The following is a 22,879-nucleotide window of genomic DNA, read 5'->3' as shown; positions in this document are numbered from 1 at the left end:
CATTAATTTTTTTATACTTTTCAGAGTATAGATCTTTATTCTCTTTGGTTATTTATTCCTAGGTGTTTTATTCCTTTTGAAGCAATTTTAAATGAGTTGAGTTTTTTTTTTTAACTTTCTCAAAAAATATCAAACACTTCATGAATTTGCATGTCATCCTTGCTCAGGGGCCATGTTAATCTCTGTATCATTCAAATATTAGTATATATGCTGTTGAAATGAGCACTAATTTACTCTTAACTCAGACTGAAAATCTCTCAGTCTTTGAAATTCAGTCATCTAGCTGACATGAATGGAGAAACTCGATGCTGGAGTTAGTCGTGGAAAGAGTTTATGCTTTCATTTAGTTCAAAGCAAATGCATGGCTAAGATTCCTTTTATTATTGATGTGCAAATCTCCCCCATAGATTCCCCAGGTTACTGGCTATAGAGGAAGGTGGTTTCCAATCTGTGGAGTGGGTATTTCCTATTCTGAGGCTTATTCAACCCTCAAAGGAAGTCCAGAATTCATCTTTTTGTCTACTTCTCTTTTGAATACATTTTGGGCTTGGGGATAGCCAGCTGACTCTATGATCCTTAGAAGGAAGCGTCCTCAAAGAACATCCCAAGTTGGACTTTACCTTCAAGGACTCTGCAGTAAGGGGAAAAAAAAAGAAACAAAAGAAATAGAAGTGGGACTTCCCTGGTGGTCCAGTGGCTAAGACTCTGAGCTTCCAATGCAGGACACTCAGGTTTGATCCCTAGTCAGGGAACTAGATCCCACATGCTACAACTAAGAGTCTGCATGCTGCAACTGAAAAATGTCACATGCTGCAATGACAGAAGATCCTGAGTGCTGTAACTAAATCTGGTACAGCTGAATAAATAAATAAAAATAAATACAGAGAAAAAAGAAATAGAAGAGCATAGAAGGTGTGAAGGGATAGAGTTAGATGTGTGGAATATAGATAATAATGAGACAGACAAAAAGTGGAAAGAGACAGACAGATACCCATTACAAAAAAAAACACCAAGCAATAATAGGAACTAAATTAGAAGAGGAGTCTTAAAGTGGGGAAAGAAATAGAGAAAATGAGATGTGGGAGCCATGAATTTAGTGAACACATAAATTGAAGGTAAAACTCTATAAATACTGTTATCTGTTTCTTTGTGGGGTCCTTGTCACTGGACTCCAGGGAAATGTTCCTACCATTAGTCAGTGAACAATGATACAATCACTTGTTGGCCTAGGATAGAATAAGTTTAGCTAGATAACAAAATTATTCACTCTGTAAGATTTATCAAAGAGTCTACACTGGCAGGGTATATGAAGGGTACAATGTCTTCATTATTGTAGACTATTTCTTACAAACTTCAAGTCAGGGCATTAAGGTTTAAGAAAATATTTTTCTTAAATTTATGATTGTATTTCTTTATGTTCATTTATTTATATGGAAAACCCTTTAATTACAGAAAAATAAATCACGTGCAGTCACATAATTAACAAATAATTATTAATAAATTTAGCTCTATGCTGAAAAAAGGACAAATATACCTTTTATTCTCTGAAAGCAAACCAGAAGGTCTCCACTTTGCATAATATTACATTTGTCTTTTATAAGAGAAAGATTTAAAGGACAATTAAGAGGAGCAAAAGAAGATCAATTGTTGGTTTAATTAACAAAATAGCCTTTTTAGCTAGACTGCCAAAACTGCCATGTCTAACCATCAAAGCCCCCTAAAACATTTAGAAATGAAGATTTTGCTCTGGCTTCCCATTTTTAGTCCCTGGCACTGCTATATATAGTGCCAATTTCAGATGCCAGGTCAGTGAGCAGACTTTCCTATTTCCTGCTTTTTTTTTTTGCATTTCTCACAAACAGAATGTATTTATATAACCACTTATTGCGCATCCACTATGTGCTAGGAGAAGGGGACGACAGAGGATGAGATGGTTGAATGGCATCATCCACTCAATGGACATGAGTTTGAGCAAGCTCCAGGAGATGATGGATAGGGAAGCCTGGCGCGTCCTGCAGTCCATGGGCTTGCAAAGAGTCAGAGAAGACTGAGCGACTGAACAACAACAAATGTGCTAGGATATATACATGTATATATATATAAAAATATAATTCTTTCCCTTCAGTGAGCTCACACACTAGGAGGGACTCAGGCAAGAACAAAGGTGTGTACGAAAAAATCCACCCTAGAAGTAGCAGGTGTGCTAATGAAGTACACAGGAGGGAGGGCTTAAGACTGGGGATATGACAACTGAGTTTTGGAGGATGATCTAGATAGAAGAAAAGCATTTCAGAAAGAAGGCACAGCACATGCAAAGATAAAGGAGTCAAAGAGAAACAGTGTTGTGAGAGAGGAAGGGTGCAGGAAAAGGCATGACAGGCAAGCAGACAGGCAGGATGCTGAGGTCGGGATAGAGCAGGATGCAGGCAGGAAGCCAGGACACCAATTAGGAGTCAGGAACTGATGAGCACTTGAGATAGGGCCCTGACTAGGATGCCATGAACAGAGATACAGGGAGGATCGGGAAAAGGACACTGACTGAAAAGATAAGTATTAGAGGATACTGTACTAAGTAGATATGAAATGGGTAACGAGGAGGGAAAAGAATATCTCCCATGACAATTCAAGGACTTCTTCCAGTTTTCAGACAGAGACATCGGGATGAATGGGGGGCCATAAGCAAGGGTGGGGAACTGGACAAATTGAGGGGAAATATGACGAGTTCCATTGTTTACTTTCTGAGGAATATGAGCTCTTCCAAAAGCTGCATATAAATGGAAAGCAATGCCTTTATTTTCTCTCGTGGCTCAGCTGGTAAAGAATCCGCCTGCAATGCAGGAGACCTGGGTTTGATCCCTGGGTTGGGAAGATCCCCTGGAGAAGGGAAAGACTACCCACTCCAGTATTCTGGCCTGGAGAATTCCATGGACTGTATAGTCCTCCGGGTCAAAAAGAGTCAAACACGACTGAGCAACTTTCACTTTCACTTTCAATGCCCTTGGTTTAGTCGCTAAGTCGTGTCCGACTCTTGTGACTCCATGAACGGTAGCCCGCCAGGTTCCTCTCTCCATGGGAGTTTCCAAGCAAGAATACTGGGATGGATTGCCATTTCCTTCTCCAGGGGATTTTCCCAACCCAGGAATCAAACCTGGGTTTCCTGCATTGCAGGCAGATTCTTTACCAACTAAGCTATGAGGGAAGCCCTTAGACTGTGTATTTTATGCAACATTTAGTCTGAAATTTTAAAAACACACACATTTCTTTATGTGTTTAGTCCTGTAGGTTTTATTTAGTCCTATATATTTTATTTACTTATTTTTAAAGTCCTTATTGAATTTGTTACAATATTGCCCCTGTTTTATGCTTTGGGTTTTTTTTAGCTATGAGGCCTGTGGGATCCTAACTCCCTGACCGGGTATTGAACTCATACTCTCTGCATTAGAAGGGAAAGTCTTAACCACAGGACCATCAGGGAAGTCCTAGTCCTGTAGATTTTTTTAAAAACTCTTTTTATTTCTATTTCTTGCCTTTTGACTCTTTTGGGATATAGTAACCACTACAGTAAAATGACTGATGAAGATATGAAATGTCATCAGAGATTATTGGACATAGAACTCTAGAGATGGTCTGGCCCAGTTTTCTTACTAGGCCAGGAAGCTGAGCTTTATGGTAGTTAAGTGACTTGTTCAACACTCACAGCTGTAGAACAAGACTTAGACCTCCGGTTCTCTGCTTTCCAATGTGGTTGTCTTTCTCTACATCACAGCGTTTCTGCTGCTTGGAATGTCCTGGCCAAAGATTTAGTAGAAAGAAATTGAAATTGTGGATGCCTTTTATTTACAAAGAGGTAGCTAGGAGATAGTGGAGTCACATCATACTTGGAAAATCTAGCCTTGGTTTCTTCATCTGTAAATGTGGTAATAATCCTTCATCTCTGGTGAGGCACCACTGGGTTGTGAAAGCACCAGAGTTAAGAACTAGGTATTCCTTAATCTGAACCCAGGTCCTAGATACAATGAAAAGAGCCATGGTTTAGGAATCAGAAAACCTAGTTCAAGTTCTAGTCCATATACTTACCAGCCGTATGGGTTGGTTTCTTGTGGTAGCTATAACAAATTAGACTTGGTGGTTTAAAGCCACAAAAAAAATGTATTCTGTCATAGTTCTAGAGGCCAACAATCCAAAATCAAGGGGTCAGCGAGACCATACTTCCTCTGAAGGCTTTTGGGGAGAATTTTTCCGTTCCTCTTCCAGGTTTTGGTGACTCCAGGCATTCCTTAGTTTGTGGCTGCATAAACTTCAATGGGCCTCCAACTCCACATGAGTTTCTCTGTCTGTGTCTTCTCCTCTTCTGTTTCTCACTAGGACACTCATAGGATTTAGGATCCACCCAGGTAATCCAAGGTAATCTCATCTCAAGATCATTATTAATTTCATTACATCTGCAAAGACCCTTTTTTCCAAACAAGGTCACATTTTCGGGGGCTTAGTATTAGGACATGGACATATATTTTGGGGGGTCATCACTTAACTCACTGCACCATGTGACCTTGGCCAAATCACTAAATATGAATGAATGGCCTAGGGAATTTCAGTACCTACATTTATCCATGTCAGGGCTCTCATTTAAAGAAATGATGTGCTCGAAAGCAATTTGTAGAGGTAGGTGAATGCTATTCCTATTGACTTGGCCAATGATCTGCACAGGTATATCAATAAGCGGCTGATCTGTTCTCCCTACTCTCCACATTCCCGCCCCAGCCTTCCTCTGTCCCAGAGCAGGAGGGGATGTCAGCCAATCTCACAAATGCATCAGAGAACCCCAGCCTCGGAAAGGGTAATGTGCTTGCCCCCAGAGACAAGGACATGGGTACCATAGAGGGGCCACCACCTCTTGTGATAACCCTTCTGTTCTGCTTTGCTTCCTTCATAATCTTTATCAGGTTAAGTTGGAGCTGAAGGCTGGGCATGGCCAGGACCTGCAGACTGAACAGGATGAGCAAAGAGATCACATCCAACATGAAGATCCCCAAGCATCCACATCTTTGCAGTTTTCAGAGGAGAACATCCTTGAAGAGTAAGCCTTGGCGAATGCAAGAGGGAACACTGAGTAGTGTTTTGTGGAGGGGAGAATGAAACTTAGCAGAGAGCTTATGGAAAGCTTAGATTTAAAATCAGTACATGTGTTGAACCACAAAGCAACCACATGCACAAGTAACAACCTACCTATTCCAGCAAGAAAGATGAAGAGGGACATAGGGAGAACCACGGGGTTCTCTTTGCATGCTTTTCTTTGGACCCTGGACTTATTATACATCTCATCACTCTTAGATAACTTTCTAGAGATGAAAAATATTGTAATTATTATTAAAAATGTATGGTTAAATCCTTATGGACCCTTTCCCTATGTGTTAATATAACTTCTCCTTCACCCAGATGTAACCACCATCCTGAAATCAACACCTAACATAACTTCTTCTCCTTCACCAAGATGCAACCACCTTCCTGAAATCAACACTTAACATTCATTCCATGCAGGGAAATTAAAAATATATCTACATTGTTTACTGAATGTAAAACATACTTTATTTTCTCCAGCCTTAAAAAAGTCTGTTAAAATGGGTATTAAATAAATGTCCAAACTCCTTTCTTCAAGCCTAAGTGCCTACCTGGCCTATTTTGGTGGCAGAAAATGAATAAGCAGACATGCCATCCATAGAAAGAGGGTTTCAGGCCTTGTGAGATGTTTCCCATTTTCTACCTTAAAACTGATCATAATCATATCTCTGTAGGAGTCAGGAGAACATGTTCTTCCAGCTTAACCACTGGAATACATGGATGGGTCTACAAGTGAAAGAACTTGGAGCTGATCACATAGGCTGGATGGAGAAAATTAAAAATATTATACAAAAAATAAGCCTAACAGAAAACACAGTGAAGAGGTAATTGTAGGGTGTTGGGGTGGGCCAGAAAATAATGAAAAGTTTCATAGCTTCAGAAACTTATGAAACTATGGGTTTAAGGTGGGTAAAGTCTTTAGGGTAAGAAGTATATGTGCTAAGACACTTCAGTTGTGTCCGACTCTTTGCGACCCTATGGACTGTAGCCCACCAGGCTCCTCTGTCCATGGGATTCTCCAGGCAAGAATCCTGGAGTGGGTTGCCATTTCCTTCTCTAGGGGATCTTCCCAACCCAGGGGCTGAACCTGTGTCTCTTATGTCTCCTGCATTGACAGGTGCATTCTTTACCACTAGTGCCATCTGGGAAGACCTGGGAAGCATAAGGCCTTAGAATTAAAAGTCATGTCACAGAATATCGAAGCCTACATCAAAGTTATCTGTATCTTTGCTCCTCTTCTCTCAAGGGAAGGACTGCCCTCAGAGATTCTCTCCTTGAAGCCACATTAACAGTTATCAAAAGGACATACTGAGGTTTCCAGTGATCCTTGAGTTTGGAGCTATGCATTCAGATGAGCATTATCTTTCCTCTTCTCCTTTGCCTTTTGCTTCTCTTCTTTTTTCAGCTATTTGGAAGGCCTCATCAGACAACCATTTTTCCTTTTGGCATTTCCTTTTCTTGGGTATGGTCTTGATCACTGCCTCCTGTACAATGTCACGAACCTCTATCCATAGTTCTTCAGGCACTCTGTCTATCAGATCTAATCCCTTGAATCTATTTGTCACTTCCACTATATAATCATCAGGAATTCAATTTAGGTCATACCTGAATTGTATAGTGGTTTTCCCTACTTTCTTCAATTTAAATCTAAATTTGGCAATAAAGAGTTCAAGATCTGATCTACAGATCTTGTTTGCTGACTGTATAGAGCTTCTCCATCTTTGGCTGCAAAGAATATAATCAATCTGATTTCGGTATTGACCATCTGGTGATGTCCATGTGTAGAGTCTTCTCTTGTGTTGTTGATATGACCAGTGCGTTTTTTTGGCAAAACTCTGTTAGCCTTTGCCCTGCTTCATTTTGGACTCCAAGGCCAAACTTGCCTGTTACTCCAAATATTTCTTGACTTCCTACATTTGCATTCCAGTCCCCTATGATGATGAAAAGGACATCTTTTTTGAGTGTTAGTTGTAGATCTTGTAGGTCTTCATAGGACTGTTCAACTTCAGCTTCTTTGGCATTAGTGGTTGGGGCATAGACTTGGATTATTGTGATATTGAATGGTTTGCCTTGGAAACAAACAGAGATAATTCTGTCATTTTTGAGACTGCACCCAAGTACTGCATTTTTGACTCTTTTGTTGACTATGAGGGCTATTCCATTTATTCTAAGGAAATGGAGTATTAGTTAGTTATTAACTATTTGTTATTAGTTAATAACTAATTATTGGCTAATTATTATTAGTTAGGAGTATTAGTGTGTGTTAGTTTCAGGTGTGCAGCAGTGATTTAGTTATACATATACATATATCTAGGGGGCTACCTCAGTGGCTCAGTGGTAAAGAATCCACCTGCAATACAGCAGGCATGGATTCGATCCCTGGGTCGGAAGATCCCCTAGAGGAGGAAATGGCAACCCACTCCAGTGTTCTTGCCTGGAGAATCCCATGGACAGAGGAACCTGGCCAGCTACAGCCCATAGGGTCACAAAGAGTTGGACAGGCCTGAAACAACTTAGCATGCAGGCACACATACATGTATCTATTCTTCTTCAAATTCTTTCCCCATTTAGGTTATTACAGAATATTGAGCAGAGTTCTCTATTACAGTAGGTCATTAATTTTTGTTCTAATTTTTCAAAATTGTTTTAGCTATTCTACTTTTTCACGTACATTTTACAATCAACCTGTCAATCTTGCTGTGATTTTGATTGGAACTACCATTAATTCGTAAATACATTTAGGAATAATTAATATTTTAGCAATATAAACTCTTCTGATTCATGAATACAATATTTCTGTCTATTTAGGTCTTTGATTTCTTCCATCAGGGTTGTGTAGTGTTCACTGTACAGATATTTCACATTTTTTTTAGATTTATATCTATTTCATGTTTTTGGTTCTGTTATAAATGGTACTTTAAAATTTTAAGTTTCTTATTGTTAATAGCTAGTATATAGAAATACAGCTAACATTTTGTATTTGACTTTCCATTGTGACCTTGCTAAGCTCATTTATTAGCTTTAATAGTTTTTACAGGTTATTTGGAATTTTTCACATAGATAATTATGTCATCAGCAAATAGAGACAGCTTTCTATCTTCCTTTCCAATCTGTATTCCTTTTACTTTCTTTTGTTGCCTTATTATATTGGCTGGAACTTCTAGTGGGATGTTGAATAGGAGGAGTGACAGCAGATGGCAGACATACTTACTTAGTTCTCAGTCCTACAGGAAGAGAAAGAGCATTAAGTGTGACATTATCCGGGCTTTTGTTTGTTTGTTTTTAAATTGCTCTTTCTCAGATTGAGAAGATTTCTTCTATTCCTAGTTTACTGAGTTGTTTTTAAAATCAGGAATGATACTGAATTTTTTCAATAGCTTTTGCTGCAGCTGTGAATAATCATGTTTTTTGTTTGTTTATAAATCTCTTGATATGGTGAATTATAATGATTGATTTTTGAATGCTAAACCAGCTTTGAATTCCCAGAATAAATACCACCTGGTCATATTATCCTTTTTATATGTTGTTGGATTCAGCTTACTGAAATGGATCTTTAATGTGTATGTTAATGAGAGATATTTACCTATGCTTTGCTTTTCTTGTAATGTCTAGTGTTAGTATCAGAATTACGTTTGGTATCAAAAAAAACTTAGTATCAAAGAAAAAACTGGTATGTTTTTGCACAATTCTCTATTTTCTGGATGAGTTTGTGTAAAACTGGCATAATTTCTTTCTTAATTGTTTGGTTGAATTCACCAGTGAAGCCATATTACCTAGAGATTTCACTATAGCAAGATTTTAACTACAAATTTAATTTTTTTTTAATGATATAGTATAGGATCACAGGGCTGCACAGGTTACCTAGCTCTTGAGTATATTTCAGTAGTACATTGTATCTTTTAAGGAATTTGCTCTTTTCATCTAAATTATTTAATTTACTGGCTTAAAATTATTAATAATATTTTCTTATTATATTTTTTATTTTGAGATAATTGCAAATTCACAGGAATTTTCAAAGAAATATATAGCATAACCCCATGTACCCTTCCCTCAACCTTCCGAATGGTAGCATCTTGTCCAACTCAAAACCAATGAGTTGGTACTTTACCAATGATACCAATGGTATCACTAAAACCGAGAAATGGATATTGGTATTAATATTAATGACAGAGCTCATTCAGACCTTACCAGTTATAAGTACATTTTACATTTCTGCTTCTATATCCAGTTAGGACTACACTTCTTTACAATTATCTAGATAACTTAGAATGTTTTTTACTTTCTTGAATTGCATTTATGACTTCCCATTCCAACACAATTACCACCCAAGTGTCCCCTTTATATAGGAATAGGATTTCATTTTTGAAAGGTCAAAAACGATCTTTCTTTTTTTTTTTAATTAGTTTATTTATCTATTTTTTAACTTTACAATATTGTATTTGTTTTGCCATACATTGACATGAGTCCACCATGGATGTACATGATTTCCCCTTCCAGAGATCAAAAAAGATTATCCATTGGGGATTTTTCTTAAGCCACAGAACTAAGTCCCTCTCTTGGTCTCTTTGCAGCTTATTAAGTGAGGTTATATCCCTGGAGGGCCAAATTGAAAAGCTGGAATCACACCAGGACCTTGACTCTGATCAGGCGGTAAACGTGGAGGTAAGCTGAAGGCTTGGGAAAAAATCGGGGAGGTTGTGGGGACTCTGTAACCTCTTCCCACCCCATCTGTTATTTAACATGTCATAACAAGAATTAAAGGGATTTCCCTGACAGTCCGGTGGTTAAGACTCCAAGCTTCCACTGTAGAGGACACAGGTTTGATCCCTGGTATGCTGGATCTGGTGGTCAGTTCTGAGCACATTCTGCCTGGTTACCACCACTTCTATTCTCTAACAACACACAAAAAAGCTAGACTTTTCTGTTCTACCTAGAAAGTCAGTCAAATTTGGCAGGTTTTCATCTCGATGCCACTTAAAATAATGAAGAGTTCCTTAAGAGAAAAGTTCCCATCTTCACATCTGTATCCCAACATCTACCAGTACAGATAAAAACATGCAGGAAATACGTATTTGTGAAGAACTGCATCCCTAGAACATAAGAGATAGATTTGTGTTTGTCTCTGACGCCTTCATGAAGAAGTCTTATGTTGGTTTTCACAATATCCAAAGCTTTCTTACTGTTTTTGTCTCCTTGCATTTCTTAGAGATTCTTTTCTGAGAAAGGTTTACTTTTCCCTTTTTAAGAGTCATAGAATATCAGAAAAGTAGTGACCAACTTTGGATAAGAACTAACTTTCAGAGTCCTGGGTGGTAGTTTTTCTTCTCTAATAAACTTCAGGCATTTGAAGAATAGTCTCTAAAAATGGAAAAAGTCTGTGTCTAACTACTTTTTTTTTTTTTTACTGAAATTGCCAGCTTCTGCTTTAGGTCAAACCAAATTTAAATTAAGTAGGATTTTGTTAGAAGGAGAAAAATGCCTCTTTTATAGTAGGAAGTAATATTTATTTAGACCTCTCACATATTAAAAGCCATGTACAGATTTTTCACCGAGGGAAAAAACTGCTTTAACTACGACTTAGTGCAACATTTTGACGTAGCAACCTCATTTTGTGCTAGTTGGAAAGTTAGCCTTTTTTCCCCACTATCTAGGGCTTTGGAAACTGAAAACTATGAAGAAAGGGAAGAGGATAAAGGCCAATAAATATTTTTCCCCTTAAAAAAATTTCCCCCAAAAGTCAGAAAATACAGAAATGTGGGTTCGCCAGAGGAAAGCACAGGGAGGGATGGGTATCAAAAGAATGAAGAGAGCAAAAAGAACACAGAGACAAACAACAGTGAGATAAAAAAAAAAAACAAATCAACATGGGCTTGGGATAATATGGAAGGGGAAAAGAATCCAAAAAGGAATGGATATATGTATAACTGAATCATTTTGCTGTATACCTGAAACTAACACAACATTGTAAATCAACTATACTCCAGTAAAAATTTTAAAAAATAACTTAGAAATACAAATAAATAAATAAAATTAAACACAGACATATTTTGCAAATGTAAAAAAATATGAAAAAGGAAGGCATCATGAATATGTTAAGGGGATTCTCTATCCTGGAAATATATAGCTTTGTATACACTCTAAAATAAATGGACACAGACTTGAAAACTAGAAACAGCCCAAATATGCACCAACTGGTGAGTGGATAAACTGTGGTATGTACTAAATGGTGGAATGTTATTCAGAGATTAAAAGGGAATTTCTTAATCATCCAACAACATATCTAAATCTCAAGTGCATGATGCTAAGTGAAAGAAGCCAGACTTGGAAGATTACATACTTCATGATCCCATTTCTGCACCATTCTGAAAAAGGCAAAACCATAGGAATGAAAAATAGACTAGTGGTCACTGGCTGCAGTGGGGAAAGGCTAGAGAAAGGAACACAAAGAAGTTTGGGGTGTGATGGAAATATCCGTATCTTGCTGTAGTGGTGATTACATGCCAGTGACAGGATGCATATGTCAAAATTTGTAGCACAGTGCACTTTTAAAAGATAAGCTTTATGCTATGTAAATTATACCTCAATAAACATGACTTTAAAAATTGACACAGCTCTGTCCTAAGACTAAAGACTGATGGAAAAGCCTGTGTAAAAACAAATACAGTACTATAATAAGTAAGAAACTTTAAATACAATTGTTACAGAAGCAAAGTCCTAAGAATGACTTTAGGTTTACTCTGGTGGAGGAAAAAGTGAAAGTGAAGTGAAAATCGTTCAGTTGTGTCCAACTCTTTGGGACCCCATGGACTGTAGTCCATGGAATTCTCCAGGCCAGAATACTGGAGTGAGTGGCCTTTCCATTCTCCAAGGGATCTTCCCAACCCAAGGATCAAACCCAGGTCTCCCACACTGAAGGCAGATTCTTTACCAGCTAAGCCACAAGGGAAGCCCAAGAATACTGGAGTGGGTAGCCTATCCCTTCTCCAGGGGATCTTCCCAACTCAGGAATTGAACTGGGGTCTCCTGCATTGCAGGCAGGTTCTTTACCAAGTGAGCTATTGTTAGAAATAACTATAGGAAAAGCAACTTGTGGGAAAGTTCAAGGAGTAGTAAATTAATAAGTAATATCACACATATTGAACTTCCCTGTTGCTCAAGTGGTAAAGAATCTGCCTGTGATGCAGGAGGCCAAGGTTCAATCCCTGGGTTGGGAAGATCCTCTGGAGAAGGGAATGGCAGTTCACTCCAGTATTCTTGCCTGGAGAATCCCATGGACAGAGAAGCCTAGGGGGCTACAGTTCACGGGATCACAAAGAGTCAGACACGACTGAGTGACTAACACACACACATCACACTTATTGGCTCATTTATTTCTCATGAGTAAATGGAATGACTCAAAGCATGAAAGGGGGAGGAGAGGGAGACTGGTGAAAGTATTTAAACACACACACATCAGAAACAAATTTATGAGAACTTTAAGCGGAAGAAAGGACTTTGAAGTAGCCTGATATTGAGTCCACAAAGCTTTCTGAAATATCTGTATGAAAATAACTTTCATCCTGAGACTGACTCCTATCTCAGTTACAATTGGTACAATTGGTACAATTTGGTACAATTATCTTTGATAATTACTGTGTAAAGATATTTACTAGGGTACTGCATAAGATGTGATTATTATCTCACAGCTCCTTTTTAAATAATTAAATCACACAACTCAGGGGGTGGTGATGAATGAACTTGGCAAAAAAAAAGAGGGTGTAGATTATACATCTTCTATGGGCAGTTTGAGGGTAAACATTCCTATTGCTTGTATCTAACAAGCACAATGCCTAACTGCATGACCACTTACATAGGATGTGGCCAATGATATATTTTTAATTTGATTTAATGTTGATTTTTCAGATCAGGATCCAGAACAGTATGCAAGAAAACTCAGCTTCTATTAAATCTCAGACTATTTGATCATGAATAAGCATTCTTCTAAAAAATTATCATTTGTTCTTTTTCAGTTTCACACATCATTCATTACAACTTTTGTTCTATACTCTTTTGTTTTAAAGGAGAAGATCATGGAAATTAAAAAGCAAATAGGAGAAATGGATAACAATTTTGTCAAGGTAATGATAAAATGTCCTTAAGGAAGAAAAACAGTTCTGCAAAGAAATCTCAAATTTTAGTGAATGGAAGCCAAAATTCAACAAAAGAGACTCAGAATTTTAGACCTAGAAGGGAGCTTACTCTTATTTATGTCCATATTTCCACATGGAAAGAGTCTTGTGCTTGCTGTCTAATTAAAAAATATTACAGTACTGATGAACTTATTTTCAGGGCAGGAATAGAGACACAGCCATAGAGAACAACAGACTTTTGGACACAGCAGGGGAAGAAGAAAGAAAGAAAGTAAAGTCACTCAGCCGTGTCCAACTCTTTGCGACCCCATGGACTGTAGCCTACTATGCGCCTCGGTCCATGGGATTTTCCAGGCAAGGGTACTGGAGTGAGTTGCCAGGAGTGAGGAGGTGAAAGAGTGGCACTGAAACATATACATGACCGTATGTATAATAGATAGCTAGTGGGAAGTTGCTGTGTAATACAGGGAGCTCAACTCCTGGGTGCTCTGTGACAGCCTAGGGGGTGGGGTGATGGGGTGGAAGGGAAGTTCAAGAGGAAGGGGCTATATGTGTACTTATGACTGATTCACGTTGTTGTGCTACAGAAACCAATACAACATTGTAAAGTAATTATCCTCTAATTAAACGTAAATCTAAAAAAGAGAATATAAAAAACATTTTTTCTTCTAACAAAACGAATGCATGCTTATTTGAATAATTAAAAAATTATAAAAATATGGCATATAAAAAGAAAAATAAAACCACTCTCAAAAATAAACACAGTGAACATTTTAGTATATTTATGTTCTTCTAAATGCTTTGATACATATATTATATTATTATTATTTTAATGAGTTAATATTATATATATTGTTTTGCAACTTGCTTTTTCATTTAGCATTTTTCTTCAACAACTTTCTATGCCACTAGATGTCCTTTTACTTTTTCACTGTTTATATGAGGCAGGATTTGATTTTTGGATTTATTAAACTTATTTTGTTAGACATTTGTCGTTTTATAATCAGTTACAAACTATGCCTCAAATATCCATACTTTTCTTGCTTTTGCAAGTATATTTTAAGAATTAGTTTTCAGAAATGGCACCTCCTTGAATCACAGGACACTCTTTTTTCTGTTATAGCTCTGCTTTTCAACATATCCTTCAAGTCTATTATGGAATGATTAATCAAAAACCTTTCTAAGCATTATATACTCAGGACATATGTGCAACTGGCACTTGCGTCTTAGAAGAGGATGATTTGCTTTCAGTCTGTGTCTTGATCTTACTGAGATACATGGGAAGAAAAGAGGAAAAAGACACTTTTTGTGGACAGCACTTTACTAAACTCTAAGTCAAATATTCAAACATAATGAAGACTTAACATTTATATATTGTACATACTATGTTTCTCCAACTAGTGTCCTGGTAAAAGTTTAAGAAGCAAGGAGAGAGTAGTGGATAGAGAAAAAAAATATTTGTAATATGCTGCTATTGTGCAAATTTATATCTTTGAAGTATTGAAAATAATTTATTGATCTTGTGGTGATACCTTCTACAATTTATTGTGATTGCACAATGAATTTTTTCTAAGAGGAAGGGTTTTACTGAATAAAAGTAAGTTTCAGTGAAGCCTCCCTACAACTTAGTGGTATCAGAATGAGTATGGTTTTATTGTATAAACCAGAAAATGTAACTTCTGTTTTACCCAAAATTGTGGGTGTCTTTTCAGGAAGATGCTTGTGATGAAGCTCATAAATTAAAGGAAAAACTCGTTGCAAGAATTGAGGTAAGATTTCACAGTTACACAAGTTCAAATAATGATAAAATGAAATTATTTAAATCTATACACAGAGGTCATTCTTTCCCTGGAAGTTGAGTGTATACCACACACTGGTCTCTTTCTCCCCTCCTGAACTTCTGCTTTGGGCTGACAGAACGTCTCACAGGTGTAGTGTACTTCCCAGCTCTCATACCCTGGGGCTGCTCCTACAGCTTCTCCATCTGCAGCTTATCCTTCATGTCTACATATTATCCACTCTTCAAAGCTCAACTCAAGTGTCCTCTCATCTCCCAGACCTCCCCTAATCTCCCCTAGCCAGAAAAACAACTCCATCTCTGAATTCTTCGCACAAGAGTTTATACATTGAGGTAAATGTGAATGCGTGAGTGAAACAATGAATTAATGAATGAATGAATCTGTCACCCATTCAGAGGTGCTTAATCATCCCACCTATCCTAGAGGAGATGTCCCAAAACCAAACCTCAGCTGCTGTGTCCTCAAATTTTTTACTTTCTCTTTAGCATATATTTTAGTCTATAGTATCTAATGAATATATGCATTTAGTTGTTTATTGCTTACCACCCAACCCTTATAAACACACATAGAATTCTTTGTCCCTTTTGTTAAAAAACACATGCATAACAGAATGCCCATGTTTTGTCTATTTTGTTACCTGCCACATCCTAGAATAGTGCCTGGTGGAGTCAGTCAAATAAATATGTTTTGCATAGATGAAAAAATTGAATAGATGAATTCAATAAAAGAATGATTATCTTTCTATCTGAATACTCTGTGAATGTGTAAGTTTCTTTCCTTAGGTGAGTACACAGTGAGTACACACGACTCAGGTGTGATTTGCAACACCCTTTACGTGTTCCGGAGGAGGATACTTGGCATCATCTCCCATGAGAAGGGCAGACAATGAGAATCATTTTTTTAAATGATTGCTCTTTTTGTTCCCAGAACTTTTGCAAGGATATGGCTCTGCTGGATACGAAGTTGGGGAGGTACCAAATGCAAGGGAATCCAGACTCTCAGAGTCCTCAAGAAATGGGCATGGATGAAAGCGAGTCCCTGCTTCTTCAGGCTTCATCACCGCCCTTGGAGGAGAACTCTCCTCCCCACATTACAATGTGGTGAGTTAGAGACAGGGACCTCTGGAGGCTGGCAGAGTCCCCAAAATGAGTGGACTATAGTAAGATCGAATTTCCTCAAGGAATTTATTTTATTTTTTTATAAATTATGTCTTCTTCTTTAAAATTTTGTTTAAGTCATAATATTTTTCTTCTTAATATTTTTAAAATTTTCAATCAGTAATTTCTTTTATTTACTGGCCACGTTGCATGGCTGGTAGGATCTTAGTTCCCCTAACAGGGATTGAATCCAGGCTATAGTAGTAAAAGCACCAAATCCTAACCACGGGACCACCAGGGAATTCCCAAGACATATTCCTATTGCAATAGATATAGATATAGACATAGATATAGATATTTCTTTCTTAGTGTTTTAGATAACTACATATATATGTATTCTTGCTTAGTCACCAAGTCGTGTCTGACTCTTGGCAGCTCAATGGACTGTAGCCTGCCAGTCTCCTCTGTCCATGGAATTTTCCATGCAAGAACACTAGAGTGGGTTGCCATTTCTTTCTGCAGGGGATCTTCCCAATCCAGGGATTGAAACTGCATCTCCAGCATTGGCAGGTGGATTCTTTACCACTGAGCGACCCGGGAAGCCTCAGAAAACTACATATACATAAATTTCAAAGGATGGTGCCTGCAAGCTATGATGCAGCCACCTCTACTGAAAAAATATACCTGCTAAGCAGATTTGAAAACCTTTGTTTGCTAGACAGGGTGCCTCTCCCTTGTATGATATTGAAGACACACATACTGGCAAATTCTGACTCTGGATCTCTTTTTCTGGAGATGCCATACCATCATCTATGCTTTGAGTAGTACTGTCCTCTAAGAAAGCTATTTTTTAATCTTTTTTATTTTGTTTTATTCTTTTGTTAGAGAAAATGTGAAAATTAAGTAGACTCTGGCTATGTTTTCACACACAAACACATATGTGCACAAATACTATTAACTCAATTTTATAAAAATATAATGAAAATGGTATAAAAACCATTTTATCACTTTTGCTTAAGAAAGCTCTTTTGATTCTTTATCCCCAAGCACTAACCCAAGTAGAATCTTCAGCTCTCTCTTTTGTGTGTGCGCATTATACTTAGGTCATAATCCTGACATAGTGCCCACAGCATACTATTGCAGTTAAATTATTTCCAATCTGTCTTATCTTAATAATCCATGGGCTACTTGAAGGCAGTAGTCTTGATCATTTGTGGATATTAAGTATAAAATATGTTCATCACGCTCAACAAATATTTAACTTATTTATTAATTAAATTAACAGGTGAAGAGTGATATTGATGGTGAAATAAAGACCATCAAAGAAAACTTCCTCCTCCATAAAAATCAATGAGAGAGCTGGAAAAACTTGTCAGAATCAACTTTTTCACAGTTCTGCAAAGTAAATATTTAGTATTCAGAAAAGATAAAGAACTCTTGAAACTCAACAGCAAAAGACAAACGGCCTAATTTTTAATACAAGCAAAAAACTCGAATAGACATTTCTTCAAAGAAGATATACAAATGGCCAAAAATCACTTGAAAATATTTTCAGTGAAAAAGCACAATGAAAGCATTAGTGATCTTTGGGGCAATGCAAATGGAAATCATGAGATACTGGGAATTCCCTGGTGACCCAGTGATTAGGACTTGGTGTTTTCATTGCCAGGGCCCAGTTCTGATCCCTAGTCAGGGAACTAAGATCCCATAAACCAAAATAAATAAACAAATAAATAATGAGATATCACTTTACACCCCTAGTTCAGTTCAGTTCAGTTCAGTTCAATCGCTCAGTTGTGTCCGACTCTTTGCGACCCCATGGACTGCAGCACGCCAGGCCTCCTTGTCCACCACCAGCTCCTGGAGTTTACTTTACATCACTAAGTTGACTATAATTAAAAAGACAGATGATGACAAGCATTGGAGAGGATGTGGAGAAATTAGAATCCTCAGACAGTGTTAGTGGGACTGTGAAATGGTGCAAGCACTTTGGAAAACAGTTTGACAGTTCCTGAAAATGTTAAGCTACCATATGATCCACTTGTAAATATGCACCCAAAGAACTGAAAATATATGTCCACATAAAAACCTGTACATGAGTATTCACAGTAGCTAAAAAGTGGAAACAATACAAATACTCATCAACAGATTAAATAGGTGAACAGAATGTGGTATATCCATATAATGGAATATTAATCAGCCATGAAAAACAATAAAGTACCTATACATGCCACAACATGAATAACCCTCGAAAACATTATGCTAAGTGAAAGAAGTGAGACCCAAAAGGCCACATATTATATCATTCTATTCATATGAAGTATTAAAAATAGGAAAATCCAGGTATGCAGAAACTAGATTAGTGGCTGCCAGGCCTAGGGATAGTGGAAAATAGGGAGTGACTGTTTCTTGGGGGAATTTTGGTAAAAATTTTCTGGAATTAGTGGTGATGGTTGTACAATCTTGTGAATAAACTAAAAGCACTGAATTGTACACTTTAAAGAGTAAGTTTTATGGCACGTGAATTATATCTCAAAAACAGACAAATAAGTGAGTAAGTGAATGCCGTTTGGTGATCACTTAATTGTGTTATGGGCTTCCCTGATAGCTCACTTGGTAAAGAATTCACCTGTAATGCAGGAAACCCCAGTTTGATTCCTGGGTTGGGAAGATCCCCTGGAGAAGGGATAGGCTATCCACTCCAGTATTCTTGGGCTTCCCTTGTGGCTCAGCTGGTAAAGAATCTGCCTGCAATGAGGAGACCTGGATTCAATCCCTGGGTTGGGAAGATCCCCTGGAGAATGGAAAGGCTACCCACTCCAGTATTCTGGCCTAGAGAATTCCATGGACAGTCCATAGGGTCACAAAGTGTTGGACATAACTGAGTGACTTTCACTTTCACTTAATTGTGTTACATGGGCAGATAGTCCAGGTGAGTAGGTCATCTTTCATCACATAATTGGTTTCAGGGTTGGGTCAAGTGATAAAGAATCTGCCTGCCAATGTATGAGGCTCAGGAGACATGGATTCAATCCCTGGGTCAGAAAGATCCTCTGGAAGAAGAAATGGCAACCCATTCCAGTATTCTTGGCTGGACAATCCGATAGACAGATTTGCCTGGTGGGTTACAGTCCATGGGGTCACAAAGCCTCAGGCACAACTGAGCACACACACACATCACAGAATTACATCCTAGTTAAGATTGTCTAAGACTTTTACGAGTTTCCTGTCAGAGAACTGGAAACATTCTGAGTCCACTTAAGCATATCTATACATTATCTCTTTTCAGGAGGTTTATCTTACAAAGTCAATTATTCTGTACCAATTTGCTGTTTTTAGCTTCAGAGGGTGGCCTCTTCCTGGTATTATCCCCAGTCCCTCAGTTCTCTTATAGTTTTCTTCTATTTATTGACCACATATAATGTGAACATTTGGAAAAGATTTTATGCAACGAAAAGTTTCTTTTTTTTTTTAATTGATGTTGGGGCTTCCTTGGTAGCTCAGACAGTGAAGATATCTGCCTGCAATGCAGGAGAAACTGGTTCAATCTCTGGGTCAGGAAGATCCCCTGGAGGAGAAAACCCGCTCCAGTATTCTTGCCTAGAGAATTCCATGGACAGAGGAGCCTGGTGGTGATGTGAAGAGTCAGACATGACTTAGAAACTAGGCAGCAATAACTGATTATATTAAAGTTATAAAATTATAGTTTTTCATTTCTCTGTTTTCCAAGTTATCTGTAATTTAGAAAAAAACCTATTTTCTCTTTAAATATTAATGTTAAAATGTGTTTTTTTGGAAAATGTCCCAGCCTAGTATTTCCAAATACGATTAATTTTCGAATTTAGGAAGATACTGTTTATTTACTAGGTATGTGTTGGTGGTGAGTCGTTTTTCTTTGCATAAGAAGGAACAAATCTAGATTTAGTGCTCCTGGAGGACAGGACATTTCTGCTTCACCTTGCTAGCCATCAAAGCCTCTTTCGAATAGAGTATTTTAAGATCATTGGCTCTTTAATAAATATGTGAAGTAGAAGCAATTATTTATGTACCTGCCAAGAGATAACCAGTGGCAATAATGCCAAGAAACTTGGCTCAAGTTCATGGAATCCAAAGAGTTGGGTCACAAAATATATGCATAACTAGCTTTAACTGTGCCCTAGACTTTCTCTTCTGAAATGTATTATAGAAGGTAATAATCTCCAGGTAACAGGATTATCTGTGACATTTCTTTTGTTCTTTCTGTCTTTCTGGATTTTCCAGATCTTCTACCCTAATCATGTGTTGCATTTATAATTAGATAATAATGCAAGGACTTCAAAGCAAATAAGTACAATGCAAAAAGGGCATGTCTGGTGGTGGGATAAAACTGGTGATAAAAAGAGCTGAAATCACTTGTCACATGGTATTTTGTACCCTGAGGAAAATCGAACTAGTTGGCTGTGCCCTTATTTTTCCCCAAATAGACTTCATGTACGTCACAACTGAAGTAAGGGTGGCAGTAACCATTAGAGTGCGAGACTAGCATTTCAAAGAAAAGAGCTCCACAGTATCCAGGGTTTCATTGTCTCATGGCTATAGAACTTAGAGTGCCAATGCCAGCCCTAGGATGGACTTAGGTCTATCTACTCCAAGTTCCTTCTTTTGCAGATGTCAACAGCAGTTAAGAGAAGTTCAATTACTTACTTGAAGTTGTAGAGCTACACAGATGGAGGAACCAGGAGTCACATCAGTGTGATTTTCTTCAGAATGTTCTTTTGTTTGTTTATTTACTTATCTATCTATTGATTAATTGGTTGATGTATAGCTGATTTATAATATATTGGTTTCAGGTAAAGGGGCTTCCAAGGTGACTCAGTGGTAAAGAATCCACCTGCAATTGCAGGAGATGCGGGTTCAATCCCTGGATCGGAAAGATTCCCTGGAGGAGGAAATGGCAACCCACTCCAGTATTCTTGCCTGGGAAATCCCATGAACAGAGGTGCCTGGTAGACTGCAGTCTATGGGGTTGCAAAAGAGTCAGACACAATTGAACACTCTTGGACAGGCTTACACAACATAGTGATTTAATATTTTTATAGATTATGCTGCATTTAAATTTATTATGAAATAATAGCTATACTTCCCTGTACTACACAATATATCCTTGCTGCTTATTCATTTTGTACATAATAGCTTGTGTCTCTTAATTTCTAGCCCTATCTTGCCCCTCCCCTCTGCCCTCTCACCACTAGTAACCACTAGTTTGTTCTCTACATCCTTCAGATATTCTTAACCACAAATGTGTTTCTTTCCTTCTAGGAAACGTGCACTGAGGATTTTCATCATGTTTTATGTCCTCACCTTGACTGGACTTTCATGGTACATACTGTTTTTTGATGCTACGTTTATCTTTGAAAAGGTGCTCCCTACAATTCTTGGGCGCCACAGGATGTGGGAACTGCGGGAGCTTCTTGCACCTTTCTTGAATTTGGAAGTGGAAGACTTGCTACCCTCCTAAAGATACAGAAGTTACTGTTACCCTACTGACTTTCTTCCCAATAAAATTCCGGCTGTTCTTGTATTATCATGGTTAACTTATTTTTTAAAAAACACTATAAAGTGGAATATTACTCAGCTATGAAAAAATGATGCATTTGAGTCAGTTCTACTGAGGCAGATGAATCTAGAGCCTATTATACAAAGTGAAGTTAATCAGAAAGAGAAAGATATCGTATACTGACACATATACATGAAATCTAGAAAGATGGTACTGATGATATGTTTTTGAGGCAGTTTCAAAGGAGATGCAGATGTAAACAACAGACTTACAGTCACAGTGGAGGAGGGAGAAAGTAGGATGACTTGAGAGAGTAGTATTGAAACATATACATTACCATATGTAAAATAGCTTGCGGGAATTTGCTGTTTGATGTAGGGAACCCAAAGCTGGTGCTGTATAATAACCTAGAGGAGTGGGATGGGGAGGAGACAGGATGGAGGTTTAAGAGAGAAGGGATGTATGTATAGCCATGGCTGATTCATGCTGATGTATGGCAGAAACCATCACAATGTTGTAGAGTAATTATTTCCCAATTAAGAAAATTAAGAAACAAAACACTAGAGCGTGTTTTGTGAAGGACATTATAGTTATGCAGAAATTGGCTGATAAAAGATAGAAAAAATGAAAGCAGTTATCTTTACCCTCATGACTCACAGTGAATCTTTGCACACATTTTTAGAAACATTTCTTTCAAACTACTAGCCTCTCTTCTCCCCCAACCTTGTGGACATTGAGACTACTAAGCATTACTTTCATGGGTGGTTGTTTCCCCCATTTTGACCTCTGATATCTCAGAAAGGAAAGTACAGAATTCTCTCCATTTTTACTTCAGTTGAATTGGGGCCTTACGATGGGTGTCTAGGAAGGCCTTATAAATAGCTGAGAAAAGAATAGAAGCTGAAAGCAAAGGAGAAAAGGAAAGATATACCCATTTGAATGCAGAGTGCCAAAGAATAGTCGAGAGAGATAAGAAAGACTTCCTCAGTGATCAATGCAAAGAAATAGAGGAAAACAATAGAATGGGAAAGACTAAAGATATCTTCAAGAAAATTAGAGGCACCAAGGGAAAATTTCATGCAAAGATGGGCACAATAAAGGACAAATGGTATGAACCTAACAGAAGCAGAAGATATTAAGAAGAGGTGGCAAGAATACACAGAAGAACTATACAAAAAAGATCTTCATGACCCAGATAAT

At 37.7% G+C, this 22,879-nt stretch overlaps 1 protein-coding gene and 1 non-coding gene across 13 annotated transcripts in view; one reads left to right on the top strand and one right to left on the bottom strand.

Moving 5' to 3' along the window:
- SMCO2 (single-pass membrane protein with coiled-coil domains 2) overlaps window positions 1-21,701 on the top strand; it is an 82,486-nt gene extending 60,785 nt beyond the window's left edge. For 6 of the 12 annotated variants that reach the window (XM_081591881.1, XM_081591878.1, XM_081591875.1 and 3 more), the window contains 7 exons: window positions 4,944-5,077; window positions 5,793-5,942; window positions 9,690-9,780; window positions 13,179-13,235; window positions 14,960-15,016; window positions 15,974-16,146; window positions 21,442-21,701. In XM_081591881.1, coding sequence (XP_081448007.1) covers window positions 4,944-5,077; window positions 5,793-5,942; window positions 9,690-9,780; window positions 13,179-13,235; window positions 14,960-15,016; window positions 15,974-16,146; window positions 21,442-21,640 — 861 coding nt within the window. In that variant the 3' untranslated portion in view covers window positions 21,641-21,701. The remainder of the gene's footprint in view (window positions 1-4,943; window positions 5,078-5,792; window positions 5,943-9,689; window positions 9,781-13,178; window positions 13,236-14,959; window positions 15,017-15,973; window positions 16,147-21,441) is intronic. The other 6 variants (XM_081591886.1, XM_081591888.1, XM_081591882.1 and 3 more) reach the window with 1 other exon arrangement.
- LOC145504038 (U6 spliceosomal RNA) lies at window positions 123-226 on the bottom strand. The gene has a single exon (XR_014052030.1). It is a non-coding gene; the product is annotated as a U6 spliceosomal RNA (small nuclear RNA).
- Window positions 21,702-22,879: the final 1,178 nt, after the last annotated feature.

This window comes from Giraffa tippelskirchi, chromosome 4 (genome assembly GCF_054371585.1).
Source record: "Giraffa tippelskirchi isolate mGirTip1 chromosome 4, T2T-mGirTip1v1.2.pri, whole genome shotgun sequence".
In the NCBI taxonomy this organism is placed as follows: Eukaryota; Metazoa; Chordata; class Mammalia; order Artiodactyla; family Giraffidae; genus Giraffa; species Giraffa tippelskirchi.
Note: the sequence above shows the minus strand (reverse complement) of the source record. Positions and strands in the feature narration are given on the sequence as shown.